The following is a 13,563-nucleotide window of genomic DNA, read 5'->3' as shown; positions in this document are numbered from 1 at the left end:
GTGCGCTGCTCGAAATAAGACAATTTGTATACAAAAATCACATGACAGAAGTGAAAATAAGCATTTTTTTTAAAGGTAGGTCCGAGCTAACCTCACTCGGTAAAGTGCAATAACCCTTTTAAAATACATTGGCGCTTTACATTGATATATTATGAATAAAATGACGAGCGTGAGTTTTCGCTGTACTGGCTAAGCTAGCTAGCATGCTAGGTTCTCAAGTAAATACGCTAAGCAATTCTCTCGTAACCAGAGAGGGAACGTTGCAATTTTCTCTCTCCGTTTGTTACTTCTTTCCATTTCAGCACCTGCTGCGGAAAAGATGGCTGCCTGCTTGCAACTTTTTCCACCCACAATGTTCGGTTATCCAGTATCAAGAATGCAGCTGAGTACGAACAGATGGGTGCGATTTAATTCCGTTTCCAGCATATATGTGACCAACTCTTCATTCTCTTTTGTCCATTAGTCACGTGGCCGGCCCGTGGGACTCGCTGCCGTCTGCCGCGACTCTTGTTTCCATACGGTCCGGAGAAGAGAAAAGGCTAACGTGTGCATTCATCTCTCTTTCAAAAGGTAATGCATCCACTGATGCGATCAGTGAGGAGGGCTGGGAATAAAATTTTACTTTGAAAAAGAGACTGCATGTGGGAAGGAGGAAGTGTACTGCTGGCATGTAGAATTGGCTGAGCAGTCTGCCAGCATTGAATAAATTCAATCCCAGAGAAGCACCTTAGCTCTCACTTGTTTCCAAATATGATCCAAACACATTTTCCCTATAGGCATGAACGGAAATAGAAATAAGCTCATCCTTTTGCCATCTTAAAACCCTTTTACAGGGAATGTTTTTACTCATCTAACGGAAAAGCAAAATATTGTTAACATTAACTCACTGCCATTGGCTGCTATAGACGTCAAAAATTCATTTTAACAATTTCTATTTAACTTTTTTCCCACTTTTGTTAACAAGAGTATGAAAACCTAGATTTTTTTTTATTGTATTAGAACAGATATAAAATTTGTGATTAATCGTGAGTTAACTAGTGAAGTTATGCGATTAATTACGATTAAAAATGGTAATCGCCTGATGCCCCTAATTTTTAATAATCTTTTCTTTAAAAAAAAAAGATTATAAAAAATTGTGTGTGGGGGGGGGGGGGGGGTAATTATAATTATTTTATTTATTTATTTAAAAAAAAAAAAAGATTATTAAAAATACGATTAATCACAAATCTGTTCTAAATGTACAAAAAAAATCTAGGTTTTCATACTCTTCAAAAAAGTGTTTTTTAAAAAAAAAACTAATAGAAATAGTTAAAATGAATTTATGAGGTCTATAGCCGTCAATGGCTGTGAATGAGTTAAAAAATAAAAATGCTGTTCTATACATACATGTCTCATTGTCATGCAAGTGTAAAAACTTTATTTGTAAACTATACAGTGAAAAGGGGGTAAAAAAGACGATTTTGCAATGTAAAATCAACCATTAATTATTTTTAAAATAGTAATAATTATCCACGTTTACCACCAATGATGCTGAAATACGTCACCTGCAACTTAAAGCTTCAAACATAAAGGTTCATGTTTTTATTCTATTTGTCATTCTTATTATCTGCTGATGTGAACTTCTGTAACACCTGAATTTCCTCTTACTTAGATATTTAATTTTATTAACCCATTCAATTGGTGGACTGTAACTAAGGCCACAAAAATAGACACAAAATTAAAGCTATTTATTGAAATTTCACTGTCATATACTGTCCGAATCACATTTTTTTTTGCACTTGAGTCTGCATCCGAGTATTATTTGCTATTTAATTTGAATAAAATAATCATTGTATAGGAATGAAGTTGAATGATATTGAAATCTCATTTTAAACACCACACACACAGCTGCAGTGTTGCACTCTGATGCCTGATGTTTAACGCAAGGCCGTGTAATTATCATGCTCTATTTGTGTGCATATGTGCTCTTCCGCCGCAGCACAATTGTGTGTTTATGTGTGTGTTAAATCAATTGGACCCCCATTAATTCAAGGCGCCCTCCATTTTCATGTGTACTTTATAATACTAACTATAATAATAGTACATGTGCTGCTGTGCATGTAGCTGGGTGGGGGCTGCAGTCTCGTAGCATCTGGTTGGCTGCTGGGCTTGGTTTCCATGGTAATGTCTGTTTAAAAAAAAAAGCATTCAGTACAAAAGATTTTCCAATGATGTGTAATCCGCCTCTGAACAGGAAGTGGCACTTTATCAGCAGTTAAACAACACGTACTGATAAATATGCTGTATATAAATATTATGTTAGAGTCACAGATATAAGTGGAAAATAATAAAGGGAGTGAGCTTTTACCACCGGAAAGGAAGTAAAAATAATTGTGTCAGTTCAGTTGATTGGCACAACTGCTTTTCCTGCCAAGATTAGTCTTCCTTGTACGGTCCAAAGGTCATTATGTAAGAAATAGCGCCATCTTGTGGACAGACCTATGAAAGCTTCTGATTTAGCCAACTAGGAGGGGAGAATGACCGCTACGTTTTAAAGTAATTTTGGAGAAAACGAAGTAACGTTGTTGTTTAATGAATTGTTTCTACAAATTTACGCTAAAAGTACAAATATGAATACATTATAATTTCTTCATATTTATGTTGCATATTGTCGGGCCAAATCGTAAGTCTGAAAATAGGACATAACTCAGACCTCAAATTTGTGACTCATGTGTCAAAAATTCCAATTCAAACCCTGTTTTCTTGTGCTTTCTGTGAGTAAGTGTATACAATCCCACGCTCTTGAACGCAGCACGGACTCAAGAGTGGCGCGTGTTGGTTGATGCGCTCAGAAGTCACTCTGCTTGCTGTCAGACTCGTCACTCACAAACCATCTTGTCGTCTTCTCTAGGTTAGTTTTGACATTTATTTTGTTCATTTGTCACAATAGAGTTAGATCTTTATTATCTTTGATGCGCTCATTTCATTTATTAAGTTGAAATGTCGGGCCTAATATTTACACATTTTAACAAATGGCAAAGTTAGAGAGGCTGATTAGTTTTCATGCAGGTGCGCCGTGTCGAGATATACTATAATGTGATCATTTGAAAAGAAATGACTTCAATTTACTTATGTTGGGTCTTTGAACCAACATCCCCCCCCTACCTGTCAAAGGCTTCTCCACCCACAATGACCCCACCAACCACCCCACACAACCCCGGCACCCACCTTCCCTCTAAACTTCAAAAAGCTACGCTGCTTTCATGGTCATGAAAGTAAAGGTCTCCGGCAGATGGCACGCTGGCACTTGACCTTCGCGTGTGGAGCAGCCACGGGTGGGCACGCCGTAAACAACTCCAGTAAATATCATCTTATGCATTAAAGGCTGATTTAGAGTCCTGTGTTAAAAAAGCCCTCGGAAGCTTTCTTTAACATTTCAAAAAGAGACGGAAAAGCCGTGTTTCAGGACAAATGTGCAAACGTTTGTAAGTGTGAAGTCGGCATGTCACAGGAGAGGAAGTGAGAGGACTTGAACGTCGACAGGAAATTGCACTACGAGTCGAGTGGGAGGACGTTCAACGTTTAGGAAAGTTGATATTGTTGCGAACGAGGCCCACTTCCTGGATGATTGCTAATTAGCCGTTTTAGCTTCCCATTGTGCTGTATATGCACAAATGGACACATCTCATTTCCCTTTTTGCCATGAACACGCACAAAATTTGAGCCCTCCCTAAAAACCTGTGAGTTATTTTCAGCCCCCTCCAAAAAAAAATTGTTATTCAAACTGTACAGTAAATACCTAATATATCCATAAACTATGATTCCAAAATATCATTTTGAATTTATTAAAAGTAATTGTCTTACAGGTGATGAGATGTTAAAAAAAGAAGAAGAAGAAAATAAGTCACCAGATTACGACTCGTAACGAAATTTATAACTCCTCCCTAGCATTCATCTCTCATTCCAACATACTTTCTTGACACCAATTACTTTTTCCATATTAGCCAGGGCTTTGTCGGCATCTTGTGGCTCATATATATATATATATTATTTTTTTTTAAGAAAAAGCTGTCACTTTTCACACTCACATAACCATGTAAACCGGGACACTTCCGTCCACGTTTACCTTCCTGGAGGCGTCCCAATACTTATGCCTACACATATGAATGTTCCTGATGTACGCTTAGGATTTCATCTCTATTAATAGCGCTGCACACGCACACGCAGGCCTCAAATGTCACAAGTGGCACTGGTCAGTTCCTCACTGTTAATTTGGTCACTGAGGGACATTTGTTTGTTTTGTTGACAGCTGCCGTCAAGAAAAAAAGGGACTAAAATGAATAAAATGTTACTCACTGCCAGGAGAACAAGAACATTTCAAACAAGTAAAAAGAGCTAGCCTTAAAAAAAATATATCTTGTTTTAAGTCCATTTTTTGTAGTGTAGAAATATCTTGGCATACAAATATTCTGCCTTGATTTGAGATATTGGCTGGATTTGACTTTTTTTTTGCAGCGTGCTAATGCTTCTGCCTCAGATGTCTGCTGTGATGTCACATCTCCTTTCTCTTCCTCTCGCAGGTCCTCTGGAGGCCAACCTCCTCCTCCTCCTCCTCCTCCTCCTCCTCCGCCTTTCTCTCTCGCGTGAACCAGGGCAGCTCGCCGTCCGTTCCGTCGAGGAAAGCCAACACGTCTCCCGGAAGAGCCAAACACGGACGGACTCGCCGCCATGTCGCCCTTCCTGCGCATCGGCTTCTCCAACTTTGAGATGGACCCGGGCCTGGAGTACCACGAGGAGGTGCTCAACGCTTATTGCGCTGTTTACATGAAGGAGGCCGTGGATACAGGTGGGACTCGGCTAAATAGGACTTCACCTCATTAGCTGCTGGGTTTAATGTGTCGTCAATTGTTGCAATATTAACATGTGCATGTATTTGATCAGTGCGGTCCGATAGATGCTTAAGAAGCTTGAAATCACTATAATTCAAATAATATGATCAGAATTTGTAACAAATTAGTAATAAGTAATAACACTCCTCATTGGTCCGTATTTGCATATATTTATGTGCAACACACATTTGAAAACACAATAAGTAGATAAAACAGTAACAGATTTCACTTATTTCAAAACGTGAACTAAATAAGCTATTACTGTATATACAACTTCATTCATTTTTTTAATGTATTTATGGATGTAACGCCTTCCTCCTTTTTTTTTGTTTGATGAATATATTACAAAGCACATTCCAAGTATGAGGACTTTCCCGGAGGCTCAAATTCAAAGCTTCTGCTAGTTAGGTTTGATAAACAAAAGATGAAAGCATAAAAAGATTGCTATCGTCGCGCGTGTTAGCTTTCGGCTGTGGAAATGTTTTGCGAGGATTTTCATCATCATGCAAAGTTAAAGGCGGCTGCTGGTGTTGCCATGGTGATTTATTGAAATGCTGCCTGAGCATCAGGTTGTTAATGAAGACCACTTTCGTATTTCTACTTGTTTTTAAGTATTGCTTTGTCTGCTTCTTTAATGTAGCCTACTAAGCCTTTTCATAATCAGGAATCCAGTAATATTTGTTTACTTTAATCTTCAGAATATCTTTTTCTATTAAACGTCATTAGATTGTGCTGGTGTAACTCACGAGTGCCCGTATATGTTCGTGCGGCGACACAATAAACTTGCCTGCAACAAAAGGAAAAAAAAAAAATCTTCCTTTTTCTGAGAAAAGCGCAGGAAGTGATGCGGCGACACCCGAGTGCGACGTCACCTTGCTTGCAAAAAGTGACGCCGCTCGCGTCTGCACTCTGGCACAGATGGCAGACAGACGATGAGCCGATGATGACCACCACTTTGGGGAGTCGAAAGCTTAGCGGGCTTTATTGTGCGGGCATGTGGGAATTACGCAAGTGGATATTTGCCACGTTATTATAACGCATGAGGAAAATAACAACAACAAAAAGCAGCAGATGTCAATGAGAGCCGATAATCGCGCGGATATCGTGGCGAGAAGGTCAATGCTTTCGACAGCTTGGCAACCACAAGCACATGAGCCTGTTTGTTTGGGTCACAAATTCACAATATTGACAATAACAGAATTCGCCCTCTTTTGTGGGAATCATCAAAAATTGTCACTGGGTTTATTGATTAGACTTAAAAAGAAATTGCAACAGCACTGTTAAAATGCTTCAAGAGCAACAGAAACAAGCTATAAAATGACAGATTGTCTCCGATCAAGAGCCGACACCGAATATCGGATAAGGCCATCCTAGATTGTCTGTCTACATGTGCTGCTGCACTGTTTGTGTCAAATATCACGAATGCTGGTTTTGTTAGCCTGTCGATGGTGTTTTGCATCGTGTGTTAGCATCACGCTAGTAGACTTTCACAAGCCTCACGATCTGCCAAACTGCAGCTCGTCGTGAAGTTGATCTCGCACTTGTAGCGCGATATCAGAGTCGTTTCTCGCCCTCCCTGCAGAAAAGGGCCAGGTGTTCAAGCAGAAGAAGCCCACCATGTACCCCCCGTGGAGCACCACGTTCGACGCGCACGTGCACCCCGGACGCATCATGCACGTGATGGTGAAGGACCGCACGGCCGAGCTCAAGTCGGAGGCCACCGTGGCGCTGGACTCGCTGGCCGCGCGCTGCAAGAGGGAGAACGGCAAGCTGGAGATGTGGGTGCGTGTGTGCGCGCGTGTAAATCGGCTCGAGGTCACCACTTTGCACTTTCAAACTTCACACACGCGTCATCCCTTTTATGAGCAGCATCGCCATCTGTTAGCGCTCAGCTTTGCTCACAGCTGACTTGAAGCGCAGATACAATTCGTTACGGCTGCTCACTTTACAGGAAAACATCCACATTGAAGTGTTACCCCAAAACTTGAAGATTCTGGGACAACTAAGAGCTCAAAATGAACCTCTGATTCGTTTACTCATTAAGCGCTGTGTCCCATTACTTTTTTCATATAGAGTAGGCGTAAGCAAACTTTTATTTTGATTTCTTTATCATGAAAATATTTGTTGGGATGGATAGGAACGCTTACCCCTAACCCTAACGGGAAAACTTTGTTGTTCTAATGAGGAACTTTGTCATTACGAGAAAGTTTCTCATAATCAGAAACATTCTCATTATAATGAAAAACTTTCTCATCCTAATGAGAAAAAACATGAAATATGTTTCTCATTAGGATGAGAAAACGTTCTCGTTCAAACGAGAAATTTTCTCATTAGGACGTGAAGATTTCTCGTTAGGATGAGAAAAAATATATAATTATGTTTCCCATTAGGATGAGAAAACTTTCTTTTTCTAATGAGAAAAAAATGAAATATGTCTCTCATTAGGATGAGAAAAACTTCTCTTTCTAATGAGAAATGTTGTCATTGGGACGCGAAAGTTACTCGTAAGGAAGGATGAGAAACCTTCTCAGCCTAAGAAGATACTTTCTCATCCTACTGAGAAGAAAATGAATTATGTTTCTTATTAGGATGAGAAAACTTTCTTGTTCTAATGAGAAATGTTCTCATTAGGGCACAAACGTTTCTCGTTAAGATGAGAAACTTTCTCATTGTAATGAGAAAATTTCTCAATCAAATAATAAAAAATGAAATATATTTCTCATTAGGATAAGAAAACTTTCTTGCTCTAATGAGAATTTTCCTCATTAGGACGCAAAAGTTACTCATTAGGATGAGACTTTCTCATCCAAATGAGATTTTTTTTTTAAATATATGTTTCTCATTAGAATGAGAAAACAATTCTCTCATTAAGACGCAAAAGTTTCTCGTTAGGATGAGAAAGTGGGCCATGTCCCTTTTAAGGGCTCCATTTAAAAAAAATCAAAGAAATGTAAAAAAAATAAAATAAATAAAATGTTTTGTAGCTGGGTGGGGTTATTTGAGTTTAAACGAATTGTTGAACTAATTTAAGATTAAACAGAGAAGTGGTTAACACACAATTGAATTATTGGCAAATTAATCCAAAGTGTTTAATGAATTCATAATAAATTTAACTTAATATCACTCTTTTTAGAGACCTCGCATACTTGCGGCTCGGCACCTGTGGATTCACTTTTTTAAAGCTTTTTTTTTTGTATTTGTTTTTGTTTTTTGGGGAGAGTGAGGTTATTGTTTTTCATGGAAACACATATTGGAGGTTCATCAGTATTTGTCTAATTATTGGGGTTTACCAAAAGACGCCTCAAATGATCGCTGGTGTTGTTTTCTTACTCAGTTGGACTTGAAGCCGCAGGGCCGCCTGCTCATGGAGGCCAGATATTACCTGGAGATAAGCGGTAAGTTATTTAGCATTCAAACTCCCACAAATGATATTCATAAAGTCAGTAATGGCACCGACTCCAATCGTTTAAATAAATCCGGTTCCGCGGCATTTTTTTCAATCTGAGAATAGAACATTAACAGCACGCCGAGTCCTGCAAGTGAAGCTCGAAGCCCCCTGGCGTCACGGCAACCCCGTCCTGTTGCGTGACGTCACATCATGTGACCAAAATTGGAATGTAAACGTTTGCGTGCCGTTTCAGACGCAGCGGGCAATGCTGCCGGCAATTCCGAGCGCGAGGGTCTCTTTGCCCTCCATCATCGGCGCGGCGCCATCAAACAAGCCAAAATTCACGTGGTCAAGTGTCACGAGTTCAGCGCCACCTTCTTCCCGCAGCCCACCTTCTGCTCCGTCTGCAAAGAGTTTGTGTGGTGCGCCACTCGCAACTTCATTCTCATTCATTTTCTTTTATTTCTTTCATCACTAATTGTTGATTTGTTTGGATTTTTTTTTTTTTGGCAGGGGTCTCAACAAGCAAGGTTACCAATGCAGACGTGAGTGTCCTCCTATTTTGGCGCTGAACATTTGGTGCGATTGCCTGGTCCGTCTGACCGCTCTCTTTTGCAGAGTGCAACGCGGCCATCCACAAGAAATGCATCGACAAGGTCATCGCCAAATGCACGGGTTCGGCCGTCAACAGCAAGGAAACCATGGTAACCAGCACATCCAATGAGCTGGTCAAATCTTGGGGCGACGGGAGACCACGCCCGTCTGTCCTTCCGTCCTTCATTAGTGGGGAACTTACCGATGTGCTAACTCGCGGCGGCTAATAATTCACACCTTGTGTTTCAGATCCACAAGGAGCGCTTCAAGATCGACATGCCGCACAGGTTCAAAGTGTACAACTACAAGAGCCCCACCTTCTGTGAACACTGCGGGACCCTCCTGTGGGGGCTGGCCAAGCAGGGGCTCAAATGTGAGGGTGAGAGGGGACACTTTTATGTCGGCGTCAGCGTAGAAAAGGTGCGTTTGGCTCCACACGCTCAACGGTTTGCTTTCTGTCACTAGAATGTGGCATGAATGTCCACCACAAGTGTCAGAAGAAAGTGGCCAACCTGTGCGGGGTCAACCAGAAGCTGATGGCCGAAGCGCTGGCCATCATCGAGACCAAACAGCAGGTCCGGATCGGCCAGGTAAACTTCCTGTGACTCTTCCGCTCTCTCTGCATCAACATGCTGAGTGTCACCCGTCGCCCTCCAGGCCAAGAGCACCAGAGAAACCGACATTGTCGGTCGGGAAGGTCCCGTTGGCGTCAACCAGCCCGGAATGATCCGGCCGAGTGCGCTAGAAATGGATTCGGCTGCCAGTAAAGGTGCTCTTTTTGATACGCTTGCTGTCCCGCAGGGGGCGCTCTTGAATGTGTAGCTGTGCTCCGCAGAGCTGCAGGGTGTTTCCTGGGAGGGACCAGCAGTTGGCAACAAGCCGGCGCTCGAGGAGGCGTTGGAGGAGGAAGAAGAGCATCTTTACGATTTCCCTTCGCGGGAGCAGCCCAAGTTCTCCATTGATGACTTTGTCCTTCACAAGATGCTCGGCAAGGGCAGTTTTGGCAAGGTGATGATACTCATCGAAGACGGGGGGGAAAAAACTCGTCAAAGTACCTCGCTTAATTTTTTTTTTCCAGGTGTTTTTAGCTGAGCTGAAAAAGAGCGCTCAGTTTTTCGCCATCAAGGCTCTGAAGAAAGATGTGGTTCTGATGGACGATGACGTGGAGTGCACCATGGTGGAGAGGAGGGTCCTCTCTTTAGCCTGGGAAAACCCCTTCCTCACACACCTCCACTGCACTTTCCAGACCAAGGTAATCCCCCCCGCCCCACCGCTCAAATTTGATCTGCTGTCTGGCAAAATCCAGTTCAGTCTACGTCTCCTCCTCCAGGAGAACCTGTTCTTTGTAATGGAGTATCTGAACGGAGGCGACCTGATGTTCCACATCCAGAACTGCCACAAGTTTGACCTGCACAGATCAACGTAGGCGCTCATGGCCCAGGTTGTCTTCTGGACACGGTCCCTCACACTTCTCTCATCCTTCAGCTTCTACGCGGCCGAGATCGTCTGCGGCCTTCAGTTCTTGCACTCCAGAGGAATCATCTACAGGTGACAAAAGATATTGTAGATAGATAGATTTTATTTTATTTTATTTTATTTTATTTTATTTTATTTTGTTTTATTTTATTTTATTTTATTTTATTTTATTTTATTTTATTTTATTTTATTTTATTTTATTTTATTTTATTTTATTGCCCTTGTTTGCGAGTGACTTTTTGGGGAGCGCTGCTCATGTTGTACACAATTTGGCCACTGAGGGGCAGTGTGATTCCGCGCGTTCTGATACACTGTTAAGTTGTAGTCACAATAGAAAGTAGAACAAAAAAGTCACGATCAAGTTATGCCAATAAGAGTTGTTTTTTTGCTGCGTAAGAAGAGTACATGCCGGTGAGCAATGTTAACATGCTTCTCTGTAAACATTCCTGAAGCGTTTTTTGTATGATTAGCCGTTCCTTTGAGTGCAACGAGTAGCGCGCTAATTGGTGTTAGCGAGTCAATGACACTTTCCATTGTGCGTTAGCCTTAAGCTAGCTACATTCGGGGAAACAAGCTAAACAAAGAGTGTTTGCATTTACATGCGCACTGTGTGTAATTTTCTTTGTTTTTGTGTGTTTAGATTTGCAGTTAACCTCAACTGGAGGGTAATTAACGGCTTGATACTATAACAATAGTATTGTTAGTTTGAGTTTGGGGACTGATTAGAGTAAGGGAACATTACAGGAAGTGTATGTATTCATGTGTGTATATATATATATATATATATATATGGATGGATGGATAGATCAACCCATGATATTCACACAATTTACAATCAATAAAGTACAAAAACAGAAGATTAAAATGTTGGTTAATGATACAATGTTTACTAATCAATCTAAGTAAGTATGCTACCGTAATCTGTGCACAAAGTCATTTCTTTGCTGCTGTGTGTGCAGGGATCTGAAGCTGGACAATGTGCTGCTGGACTCGGAAGGCCACATCAAGATTGCAGACTTTGGGATGTGCAAGGAGAAGATGTTGGAGGAGGCCAGGACGTCCACTTTTTGCGGGACGCCGGACTACATCGCTCCCGAGGTAATCTCTGTTTCAATTTTGCAAATTTTGAGCTAAAAAAAACCAGGAAGTCGAAGTAACCGACTATTGAATTCCACATGATTTATGATGAAAATTCAGATACTGCTGGGCCAAAAGTATAACAGCTCGGTGGACTGGTGGTCGTTCGGCGTGCTGCTGTACGAGATGCTCATCGGTCAGTCTCCCTTCTACGGCCGAGATGAGGAGGAGCTCTTTCAGTCCATACGCACCGACAACCCAGCATACCCCCGCTGGCTGACCCGGGACACCAAGGACATCCTGATCAAGGTCGGACTCGGTACGTGGGTTTGTCCTTAATGCGTCTGTTCTCAATGCTTCCGTTGTCCTGCAGCTGTTCGTCAGGGAGCCAGAGGAGCGGCTGGGGGTGAAGGCAAACATCAGGCTGCACAGCTTCTTCGCCGCCACCGACTGGAAGGCCCTTGAACAGCGGAAGGTGGTGCCGCCCTTCAAGCCAACCTTGGTACGTTCCAGTTTGCGTTATTTAGTTAACGCAATGATCCCCAACCACATTTGTGTTTATTTACAATTGCTACAGATAATGTATCTTTGGTCATCTGAGAGGAAAAACAATTAAACGTTCTTCCACTAGATGGCAGAAGGTGACCTGTTGCCATTCACCCAATAGAATAAGAGCTTTGTGTTGACCTAAACAGGCCCAGATTTCACACTAAGGAAGTAAATTGAGACGAGATCACTATTTTGGTATTTTCCACTATCTGCAATAGTGCCGCTTGTTGTGAAACGTGCTGTGCCTAAGCTCAAAATTTTGGAACGCAGCGAGTTTTAACGCGGTCTCCAACTTGACGTCTCTGTGCTCGCAGACTTCCCCCAGCGACTTCAGCAATTTTGACAAAGAGTTCATCAATGAGAAGCCACGCCTGTCGTGCGCCGACCGCACGCTCATGAACAGCGTGGACCAGACCATGTTCCGGAACTTCTCCTTTGTCAATCCTGGCATGGCTCACGTGACAGCGCGCTGATCTCTCCCCACCGACCAATCAGACTTGAAAGTGGTCCATTTTTGGGACAAAAACACAGCAGACGTTTAGCTGCGGCCAAGTAAGACAAAACTGACTATGTCGCACAAATAAGTCGCCGTTGTAGACACATCTTCTAATGTCATTAAGTGTAGCTAGCTGTTCAGACCTCGTGTATAACGTTTGTTCTCATCAGGATGCTTGAATATGCAACAGTCTAAAAGATGGACTGTGGGCTTTTTCAATAATCTTCTCATTGTTGTAATTTAATGTCAGTGACTTCCGTTTACATTTCAATTACCTCAGAAATGTTGATGGCACTTGCCTTGTTCTGGGTATAATAAAAAAACATGATGTCTGTGACGTGTTTGTGGCAATTTCCCTCAGCCTCAACATTTTTACTGATATTTAATACTGAAAAGTAAACTGGCATGGAGAAGAAGCGCCCTTGCCAGGATAACGCCAGAAAAGTCAAAGTGAGTGTTCAAAAGAGCTGTTGAAACTCAAAAAGAAGCAGAATCCCATCAACTTTTGTGTAACTAATCTGGTTACTGTATCTTTTTTTTTTTCCAGTGGCCAAAGTGCAGCTGTCATCAGTAACATGAGGCGCCATGTACCGTAAGTAGGACAACTGCTTTTTCTATGTTGTTTCAATAGGGGGCGCCAGAGTACAATATACAAGCGCAAATGTACAGTTCAAGAGTTCAAACGTCAAAATCAATCAATGTTACTTTTCTCTTCCTCTGAACTCTGAAGGGAATCAATGTTAAGTGTCAACGTTATATTATTTCATACTTTGTATTAAGAAAAAAAAACAGAATACCAGTTCAGTCTAATTTGATAGTTCTGTGTACCGTTTTCAATTAAATTATTATATTGGAGTTGACTGGTTGCTCTTTGAAAATACTTTTCAGTAAAATATTTCATTCAAATTAGCCTCTTAGTTGCATAATACTTAACTTAAAAATTCCCTAAATAAAACTTACAAAGAAACTAATTTTACCCAATTTCACATAATGTGGAGTTTCTTTTTTTTAATATTACTTTTCAAATAGCCATGGCAGGTTAGTAGATAACTGGAAAAAATTAATGAAAAATATCACCTTGTCTGTAAATGTTAGCCTACTTGTTGGAGACATTT

The 13,563-nt window shown here is 41.4% G+C and overlaps 1 protein-coding gene across 2 annotated transcripts; it reads left to right on the top strand.

The window, feature by feature from the left end:
* Positions 1 to 230: 230 nt before the first annotated feature.
* On the top strand, positions 231 to 12,785 carry prkcq (protein kinase C, theta). Of its 2 annotated transcripts, XM_077543419.1 has the most exons (19): positions 231 to 386; positions 464 to 570; positions 4,560 to 4,825; positions 6,451 to 6,650; positions 8,203 to 8,263; positions 8,510 to 8,678; positions 8,770 to 8,801; positions 8,875 to 8,960; positions 9,100 to 9,229; positions 9,316 to 9,440; positions 9,508 to 9,619; positions 9,686 to 9,858; positions 9,929 to 10,102; positions 10,181 to 10,272; positions 10,336 to 10,398; positions 11,286 to 11,424; positions 11,524 to 11,712; positions 11,777 to 11,905; positions 12,267 to 12,785. In XM_077543419.1, the coding sequence occupies exons 3-19, from the start codon at positions 4,708 to 4,710 to the stop codon at positions 12,423 to 12,425; spliced, it is 2,151 nt and encodes a 716-aa protein (XP_077399545.1). In that variant the 5' UTR covers positions 231 to 386; positions 464 to 570; positions 4,560 to 4,707; the 3' UTR covers positions 12,426 to 12,785. The 2 variants fall into 2 exon arrangements, with proteins under 2 accessions (XP_077399545.1, XP_077399544.1); XM_077543418.1 differs by lacking the exons at positions 231 to 386; positions 464 to 570 and adding an exon at positions 2,814 to 2,890.
* Positions 12,786 to 13,563: the final 778 nt, after the last annotated feature.

This window comes from Vanacampus margaritifer, chromosome 15, assembly GCF_051991255.1.
Source record: "Vanacampus margaritifer isolate UIUO_Vmar chromosome 15, RoL_Vmar_1.0, whole genome shotgun sequence".
In the NCBI taxonomy this organism is placed as follows: Eukaryota; Metazoa; Chordata; class Actinopteri; order Syngnathiformes; family Syngnathidae; genus Vanacampus; species Vanacampus margaritifer.
This window is presented reverse-complemented; position numbering and strand designations above follow the sequence as displayed.

Excerpts from the sequence above, each read along its gene's own strand:
- prkcq (XM_077543419.1), top strand. The coding sequence starts at position 4,708 with ATGTCGCCCTTCCTGCGCATCGGCTTCTCCAACTTTGAGATGGACCCG. Across the intron at positions 9,230-9,315 it reads GCAGGGGCTCAAATGTGAGG|AATGTGGCATGAATGTCCAC; the intron begins GTGAGAGGGGAC and ends TTCTGTCACTAG. Across the intron at positions 10,399-11,285 it reads TCCAGAGGAATCATCTACAG|GGATCTGAAGCTGGACAATG; the intron begins GTGACAAAAGAT and ends CTGTGTGTGCAG.